This window comes from Pteropus alecto, unplaced genomic scaffold (genome assembly GCF_000325575.1).
Source record: "Pteropus alecto unplaced genomic scaffold, ASM32557v1 scaffold24, whole genome shotgun sequence".
Taxonomy (NCBI): Eukaryota; Metazoa; Chordata; class Mammalia; order Chiroptera; family Pteropodidae; genus Pteropus; species Pteropus alecto.
Window position 1 is genome coordinate 18,175,712 of NW_006439192.1, and position 10,091 is coordinate 18,185,802.

The 10,091-nt window shown below is 34.9% G+C and overlaps 1 protein-coding gene across 1 annotated transcript in view; it reads left to right on the top strand.

Moving 5' to 3' along the window:
• TENM3 (teneurin transmembrane protein 3) overlaps positions 1 to 10,091 on the top strand; it is a 400,387-nt gene that overhangs the window by 290,409 nt on the left and 99,887 nt on the right. The window contains 4 exon segments of the mRNA XM_025050015.1: positions 4,547 to 4,757; positions 5,178 to 5,279; positions 5,472 to 5,666; positions 6,758 to 6,958. Coding sequence (XP_024905783.1) covers positions 4,547 to 4,757; positions 5,178 to 5,279; positions 5,472 to 5,666; positions 6,758 to 6,958 — 709 coding nt within the window.

Sequence of the window (10,091 nt, forward strand, 5' to 3'; positions counted from 1 at the left end):
TTAAAATGTACTAAAACTTGTAACTAAATGAATATTGAACATCATCTGAGCACTAGTAAAACACCATGGATTTTTCAAATGTTTTACAAAGATCCTATGGTAATTTTGGATGATCTTATTCCTTTCATATAATAGATGCATAACATTTTCATCTCAAAGATGTATTCAGTCTGTTGAAAATGTGTTATTTTTTTTTTTTTTACTTTATGCCAGATTTGCTCTTAGTAAACATATTATTGGAAGGTAAACATAAATATGAACTTCATCAGCTCAAGCCACAATTTCTCATCTACAAATGATGAACAATGAAATAAAGAGGCCAAAGAACTTGCCCAGATAACCAAGGATGATCAATCACATTACTGTGGTACTGAAAACAATTAAGACATTCTTATATCATAGACTCAAAGAATGCTAAAGTCAATTCGCTTGCATGCAGATCACTTCACCATAACGGTCACAGATAGAGAGGCACCGTCAATAATTCCACAGGCTTTTTCATAATCTAATACTGAGTCATGGTGTGGAAATTGGAAATTGTGATTTAAAGGAGGTCCTATTGTGTCTAAGAGAAATTATTTAAATTACCTACCATAAAATTGGAGCTCCGACTTTTCCTAAGATCAACTATTACATTAGTAAATACAGGAATTACAAAAAATATAATAAATGGTTAATTTAAATTGACAATTGGATGAGCTTAAAGTGTTTTTGCCCATGGAATTTCATGCCGATTTTAATTTGATTTATAAAGTGAGGACTGAAAGGTTTTCATGTATGCTTTATTTTATATAATTTTATGTGAAATGCTTTTTCTATAACATAGGAATATAAAATAGAAAATTATAAAGAAAAAATTGATTACATACTAATAAGAAATTATGTATTTAAAGAAAGATTAGTAAGAAAATTTGAACATGCTTTCTCTAATATCATCATGGATCAGGGAAAGTGTCATATATACACAAATTATATAGTTGTAAAATTTTTTAATATCATGCTTTGGTGCATTAAACTTTTTATTTAACATTTTCAGATCTAGATTATTAAAGTAAATGCCTTTAATCCTTATACATCAAATACTTTTTATTGTGTACTAGTATCCAATTTTAAACTTTAGATCACAATTTTATTTGACACCATATTATGTTATAGGCAACACTAACTAGGTTGTAATAACCTGATTTTCTTAAAAATAAGTAGGCCTCTGTAACATCAATGATAACAAGTAGATTGCATTTACAGCAATATTCTGGTGAAATAGAAAAAATATTTTTCTGCCGAAACCACATAGGTGATTAAGTTCGTTTTGTATAACTCAAGATACATACTCGTAAGCTAATAGCACAACAGCGAGCATGTAACCTGTAAATTCCAAAAATGATTTCAGAAAAAAAATTGTGACATCACTGTATAGATTAAAGATCTTTGCAAGTTATATATACTGCATAAGATTAGAGAAATAAAAGGTACAGTTTCAGGTTTTCTCATAATTCTGCTGATATTTAAACAAAACATAGGTGATATCTACTTTTCTATCACAATATATTGTTTAAGTAGGTTACTCATTTTCTTAAGCTCCACAGTTTTATTAGAGTTCCTTACCCTAGTTTATTCAATATCAGCAGAACAAACAACTGTTTCTGAGTTCAGTGTTTAAACATGAAATATGCTATAAAGCAGTCCAAATGAACATTTCTCTGTTTCTGGGAAACGTTAAATAAATCAACCTGAAATAATTAAAACTGGCCAACCATTCAGAATAGTCACTTGTGTTTGAAAAGTCTTTGTGACCCTTTATAAAACTGTCCATTAGATTGTTGCCAAGAAGTCAATTGACTTTCTTCTCCCTGATGCCCAGTTCATTCTCCCAAGAATGTTAGAAGCCCAAGAAAGCAATTTAACGCTTTACAGTTAATAGTGTACTGTATCATTTAAGAGCATTTGCATGAAGATTATTTTAGAATGGGACTTTGAAACCTAGGTTCTAAGCACACACCTCTACCACTTTTTGACCTTGTGACCTTGAGCAAATCACTTGACTTCTCTGCACCTTAGTGTCTATCTGTAAAATGAAAGAATTGGATCAGATGATCTATAAAATCTCTTCCTCCTTTATGTTCCAATGATTTACAGCAAGACTGTGCCAACACCAAAAAGTTGATTCAGGAGCATAGTTAAGTATTCATAGATTCTGAGTTCTCATCATTTCAATAACTGAATTAAGTGTATGGATAGCCTAACTGTTCGAAAGTGAACCATGAAGTTACCTCTGTCAAGTATAGGTACTATCTCGTGATAGCTCCCCAAAGTGGTGAGACTGAATTTCTTCCTAAAAATTGCATAAGATCCTAAGACTCACCCCTCTACGCACACAAAAAAAGTCTCCATCTTATGAATAGGTAGTATCAACCAAACCCCATGTCACTCAAGTTCACCCTAAAATGATTTCTTTACACCCTAAGAACAAAGATTATTAAATATTTCTTTTATATAATTTGTTTACTTTTTGTAGAGATGGTTTTAGCATTAGGTAGGAAATTTGTCTTTAGGTATCTGAATAACACATATGTGAGGTGCCCCTACAGAGGAGCCTGGAACTGGGTAGAAACTCAACAACCGTCAGCTACTCACCACCCCCACCATCACACCCACCACTCCAGCCTTATTTTATTGTTCTCAGTGTGATACAAATGGTGATTTCTATGATAAAGGTGATGATTATGAGTATGAGCTTGAGAGAGCCGTAAAAACTCAAAATTTCCTCCCTTTTGATTTTTCATTTATTATGTTTAATGTTAGAGGAGAAAAAAAATGTTTATATGCAATGGGGCCATAAGAAGAAATTCTTTCGTATCTCTGCCATGCTAATACAAATGTTTAAATCTGATGAGAAAATGAGTGGCTTTTTTGAGATAGAGGTACCTTTCAAAAGCACTGAATTAATTTTTCTCTGATAATTTTGGAATACAATTCTAGTGAGATTTTGCAGGTCAAATAGCCACACCAGTCATTATTTTCATCCTTGTTAAGATATAAAAGCAATAGAGTTTTTGAATGCTAATTAAGTTATAGCTTTTTCATATTTTTCTCACAGTTGAATGATGTTATAATGCAGTTTTACCACACACAAAAAAATGCTTTTATATTGAAATAAAAATTTTAATAAGTCAGAAACTGAATTAGATACTCTAAATTCTGTCTGATAGTAACAGTAGAGGTCTGTGATCAGAACAGTGGTAACATATTTAACTGTGATTCTCAGAATTCTAGCAACTGGTTTTAATTCCCACTTGGTCACATTAAGGGATTTATATAATAAACTTTTTTAAAATAAAACTCTGAAGAAATTCCATTTAAGGGCTCTATCGGAAAGTAGAATATTGATATTTCACATGTACAGTGCTGTAACATTAATGATTAATATATAGTACTGTAGTATACTTCTACCGTAAGCACACGCCTCAGGAATAAAATGAAACTGGGTAAAAATCTGTAGAAACGGAATCACTTAACTTTTAAAAAACTGTTATCTAGCAAGCTCATTAAACTATGTCAGAAAGCCTTTGCAGTGTCTTCCAAATTCACTGTATTATCTCTGGTTACAAAATTTTACCCACTATTACCAATCACATTGCCTTCTTTTAATTATCTTTAAATGTTTCAGTTACATTGTCCTAGCTACCCAATGTTTATGATTAATCTTACTAAAACAAAAATTAAGTGTAATGATGATTGACATGGTAATAATTGGTCATGCTTACTGATATTGCCATTCCTTCAGAACCCCTCCATTGTTTAATTTTTTAGACTTCCGATCAAAGATGTAAAGGCATCTTGTATGTTTTTAACCTAACCGTAACTAAGTAAAAATCCATAGGTCTCTCTCCGGCGTTTGGGAGGGTTACGTCAGGCCACGGGAAGGGACAGAACGGTGTGGACGAGACAGCCTAAGGTTTGCACCAAGTACACCTGAGCTCGCATAGCAGCTCCACTGCCCACCAGGCATCCGACCCTGCCCATGCTCCTAAAGTTTCCGTTTCCTTCATCTCTAAAATGTAAATATTAATGCCTTCCTAGAAGGGTTGCTAGGAGGATTAAAAATAATCCTGGCACAGAGTTAAGTATTCAATAGCAGTTGTTACTACATGAGCGTTAGCTAGGAGGAAAAGGTCTTAAGAGACCATCTAGTGGTCTAACAAAAATACGGCTGCGGAGTTTGGAATGTTACAGATTTATGTTTGTATCCCCAAACTGCCTAAACTCTTCAAACGTTTTATCAGTCAGAAGAATTAAATGCATTTGGAAACCATATAGCCCCATAATGGAAACCTGACCAGTGAAGTTTAAATACAACAGTGTGCGGTGGGTAGTTTTTATCGTCCCTATAAATGCTGTGCACAGAAGACCTGTCAACCAGAACGTTTTCAAAAGTTGTCTTTATTAGGGCAAAGGAGAAAAGCGTGAAGTAAAGAAGGAAAGAGAGAAGTAGCCACAACCGTGATATTTCTGACTACTAAACCGTTTTACTTGTCCTTGTCCTCAGTATGACTTTGTCGAACTCCTGGATGGCAGCAGGTTGATCGCAAGAGAGCAGCGGAACCTGCTCGAGTCCGAAAGAGCAGGGCGACAGGCACGGTCTGTCAGCCTCCACGAGGCTGGCTTTATCCAGTACTTGGATTCTGGCATCTGGCATCTGGCTTTTTATAATGATGGGAAAAATGCGGAGCAGGTGTCTTTTAATACCATTGTTATAGGTAAGAACAGTCTTCAAAGCATCTTCTTCCAGGCTACAGCCTAAACACTGTGTTGAATAGAAACCGAATTCTCTTCACTGATTTCGAGTGATTCGTAGGGAATTAAAGCCCAAGATTAAATGCGAGAAATATTTTTAAATTGTTCGTTTATGAATATGTAACAAACCATGAAGCACCGGAAGAAAATATTATTTGGAAGTACCTTGGAGGAGGACGGTGCAACATGAAAACACTGCATGTGAAATGGCACTGCTTTGCTTTTCTATTTGAGTAATCTAGTATAAATGAATCTTCTTTTGGTTATGCAGCAAGCCATCCATACTTCCTTCAACATGCAGCTAAAATGATCAAAGTGACACAGTTTACCTTGTGTGAGAGACAGACTACACAATAAGCATTTCTTCTTTCTCTTTTCTTTAGAGTCTGTGGTGGAATGTCCCCGAAATTGCCATGGAAATGGAGAGTGTGTTTCTGGAACTTGCCATTGTTTTCCAGGATTTCTGGGTCCGGATTGTTCAAGAGGTACGCAAGTTAGATTTTTTTTTTCTTAAGCCAGTATGAATAAGCCATGGAAACATGAGTAATTCAGAAAACTACCAAGACGGGAAAGAAAGGGGAAAACCTGGCATACTGCTTGTTCCAGTGATGTCTTTTCTTTCAGAATCTCGATTGAAAATGGGGCTGTTAATTCCTCTGTCGTGTTTTGTTTCACAGCAGCCTGTCCAGTGTTGTGCAGTGGCAATGGGCAGTACTCGAAGGGCCGCTGCCTCTGTTTCAGCGGCTGGAAGGGCACCGAGTGTGATGTGCCGACTACCCAGTGTATTGACCCGCAGTGCGGGGGTCGTGGGATTTGCATCATGGGCTCTTGTGCTTGCAACTCAGGATACAAAGGAGAGAATTGTGAAGAAGGTAAACATGTCAATATTTACAGAAGTCTATTGTTATCTTCGTATAAAGAAACAGATTATAGTCGTAGTCTTTAGTTTGGCAGATAAACCTTTTTATATGCTTCCTTATGAATGTAATTTTGATCTCCATGTTTTGGATGCATTGTTTTATTAACATTTGAACTAACACAAAGAACAAATACCAAAGAGCCCCTTTGCTCTTTTTTCAGTGGTGTGAATAATTTTTTTTTTTAACTCTGAGAAAGTAAGCAAGCATTTGTATCTTAAAACCAACGGTGGACTATTTTTGTTTGTTTTTTAATAGTTTTTCATATTTTTGCTAGCTCTTAAATCTAGGCATTTTGGCATTTCTAGAAAGACAGAATATAGAACATACTATATTAGTGAAAAAAGTACAACATCATGGGTTTGTTCCATACTGTATATAATGATGATAGTCAAGATGCTATACTGTGAAGTGCAGTTAAATTGTTTTTTCAAAAAGCAGAAAAGCACCATTTCCTTTCTTCAATCAAATTGATTTTATTGATCTGCACACACACAAAGTAATACAATTAAGTCTCTGGAATTAAATTTTCAGGCCATTGACCCTACAAGTGTAAAGTTTTATTGAGTCAAATTGCTAAATTAAATCTCGTCATCTAAAGCACATTAAAGTAAATTAAGAAGGATAGAGAGTATGCAACTCATTTATTTCTCAAACAGTTTGAGGGACCCATACAGCTGTCAGCACTCAATGGTTGTGGGTTAGGTCAGCCGATACAATTTTGTTATAGAGAAGCCAATACTTATTACTTTCTAATTAAGCAGAACGGAGAGCAGTAGTCCGAAATCTCAAGAGCATATGTGTGTAATTCATGAAAATTACAGATGCTTGCAAGAGTCTCAGTTACCTAAATGGCATGATTCTTAATGCTTTATTGTATAATGCTTTGAATTTTCAGAAACAAATTCTCGAAAACGGTAGACAAATATTCGAGTATCCAAAATGTTTATATAAATTTGATTGGGATTTAATTCCTTATTCTGCCTATACTATGTATGATATCTTCTAGATTCAATCATTAAGTTGTTCTCTGTTCTTTACACTAGCTGACTGTCTAGACCCTGGCTGTTCTAATCATGGTGTGTGTATCCACGGGGAATGTCACTGCAATCCAGGATGGGGTGGTAGCAATTGTGAAATACTAAAGACCATGTGTCCAGACCAGTGCTCTGGTCACGGAACATATCTTCAAGAAAGTGGCTCCTGCACCTGTGACCCTAATTGGACCGGCCCCGACTGCTCAAATGGTGAGGTTAATAAATGCAGTACAATCGAGTGCTTAATATTATTTAGCTAAAGATTAATATATTGTAATTTTTATTATTAAATTTAATACACTTATTAAATTTAATATAGATTTTATTAAAGTGATTATTTATAGAAATAAATATGAAAAGTAATGAAATTTGTTGTCTTATAAAAAGGAGAGAAATAGGCCTGGTCAATCTGTCATTAAAATTTCTTATTTAGTATTATCGTAAAGAATACTCTTTCATTTGTGAAAAGTACTCTGTCTTCTTAACTCTTGAGACCTGTGTATAGCTTGGAGGTTTAAGCACATTATCTCATAACAGAGAAGTCTCAATTAAAAATTATTTGATAACATAAGGCTAAAAACATGATCACAATAAAGAATAAACATATTTAGATATTGTGATGTATATAATGGTTCAACACTAAGAGTTTAATGCACACACATCTCAGAGATGTTGTGGGTTCGGTTCCAGACCACCACAATAAAGTGAGTATTGAAATAAAGCAAATTGTAATCATCTTGCTGATTGAAGATCTTGCCTTCAGTTTGTAAAAATGCAACATCTGTGAAGCACAATAAAGCAAGGCATGCTTGTGATATGATTATAATAGAAATGGCAATTTTATTCAATCAGTCAAGTTGTCATTGAGCACCAGCTATGTGCATGGCATTGCCACAGACCCTATAGGGATAAAAGAGTAATGACTCATTCTCGCCATCTAGCATAGTGGCTTTCAAATTTTTTGACCATGACTTAGATTACCTCCAGTCTTAAATACATTTTTACATTGTGACCTACTAAATATATTCATATGTATACTAACATAACTGAAATAAAAGCTTTACAAAGTGATATACACTGAAACTTTTTAAGTCTATTCTATTTTTTAAAAATTCTGGTTGCAACTCATGAATGAATTTCATGACCCACTCATTAGTCACAGTTTGAAAAGATGCTAGTCTTGTCTAGAAGATTACAGTGTGATTGGGGAGATAAGATGAACACACATGAAATACCTTAGAAACCAGTACATTTTAGTTTAATAATTTATTGATGTTATATGGAATGATACGTTAAATTCAATCAACATTTAAAGGAGTGATCCTGCCTTGATGCATACTGAAAGTTTTCAAGGAGACTTTTCTTAACATTTCTTGCCTTCTTTTAAAGATAGTAGTGTAGGGGAGGGGAGAAATATTTTTGACTCAGGGAACAGTATTAGAAAGCACTTAAGAGTATGGACCCTGAAATCAGATGCTTGGGTTCATATCCAGTCTCTACTACTTAGCCGTGTAACCTTAGGCAAATTGCTATATGATTCCGTTTACTCATCTAGAAAATGGATTTAATCGTAAGCCATTCTTCACAGAGATGCTGTGAGAATTACTTGAGTTAATGCATATAAAATACTTAGTACAATGCTTAGCCCATAATAGATTTTAAATATAGCTGCCACCACCACTACTACTATTATTAGCAAAGATTCCACAGTGAGAATATCTGTATATACGGGACAGTGAAGACAATGTATTTGGAGGTAAATATTAGGCTGGGCTCAATTATTGGGGACACATTTAGAAGTAATAGTTTAGACAACAGAAAATTCATTGACAGTAAGCTGTGGGCCTACTAATATGCTAAGAATAATATTTTAGAACTATCGTGTAGATGCTACGTCAAAGTATAAACAGTGAGACTTTGATGACTGGAAGGCAAGTCAGAGACCTCTCTCAGAAGAGTGAAGTGACGAGAGCATGAATTAGTTTGGAGTTAGTAGAAATGAAAAGGATAGATCCGAGGGATGTTTTAAAGGAGAAAGTAGACAGATTTTGCTGAGAAAAAAAGAATATGGCAGTTGGTGAGAAGAGCCGGAAGTCTGAAACAAAGGAGATTGGGGTTGATGTTAACGTCTCTGAATGAGACAAGAAAGTTGAGAAGGGACGAGGCTCACTGGGTAGGTAGGATGTAATGGAGGCGATGAAGAGAGAGGTGAGAAATAGAGACGATGAATTTACTTGGATACTCAAACTATCTGAACAAAACTAAATGATAACCAGAAAGGAAGGAGGGAGGGAGGGAGGAAGGAGGGAAAGGAAAAGAAGACTAGGAAGAGTGAGAAGAAGAAAAGGGACAGTGGAGGAAGAGAAACAGAATAAGAAAGAGAGAAAGGAGCAAGGATAAAGAAAAATTACTTATAATAATTAGCAATGTCAAGTGAATGAAAACATCCTGCATAAAACTTAGTTTTGTTAAAAGTCTAACCACCTTAATCCTACCCAAACTGACTGTAGTCCTCTCTGAACCCCTGTTGTTTAACATTAAGTGGTTAAGAACAGGGATTCTGGTGCTGAACTGTCTGGGTTGGCCATTCACTAGCCGTGTGATGTCATACAACTTATGTAATTTCTCTGTGCCTCCATTTCTTTATCTGTAAAATGGGGATAATAATAATACTACCTTATACGATTTTTATAAGGAATAAACAAGTTAATATGTGAAAAGCACTTAGAATTAATTCCTTACACATAGTAAGTACTCCACAAATATTAACCATCAATAGAAGAAGTTAGTGATGGTCGTAGTTGTGGTAATAGTTATGGTAGTAAAATTCCCAAGGTTAACTGTAGTGTGTCAAATTGCGTTCCTCATCAATTCAGAGGAGCTTCCACATAAAAGGATTGAATAGATATGTTTCCCCAGATGTGATATTTATGAAATACAGATTATTTCATCTATTAGTATAACCTAATGGCATAAGCCTAAGTGAAATGTTGCTAGGTATCTAATAAACATGCTTATTTTTAGGAAAAAAAAAAAAGGGACCAGTAATTTTTACAAATCACTCTTTACTGGCAATTTAGAAATCTGGGTGACATGCCTGCTACCATATGGATCAATATCAGCATGACAAACTTATGTGCCACACTGCTTCACCTGCTTCACACTGAATCCTGGAAGCCTAAGCAAAAAAAAGTTTTGTACAGGCTCATTTGTACTATTGAAAAACCTCTATTGAGCCCATAAATATAGATATTCTAGATAAAGAAACAACTTTTGAGTTTTCTTCCTTGCTCTTTCTCCCTCCCTTTCCTTCCCTCCCTCTCCCCCTCCCTCCCTCCTTCTC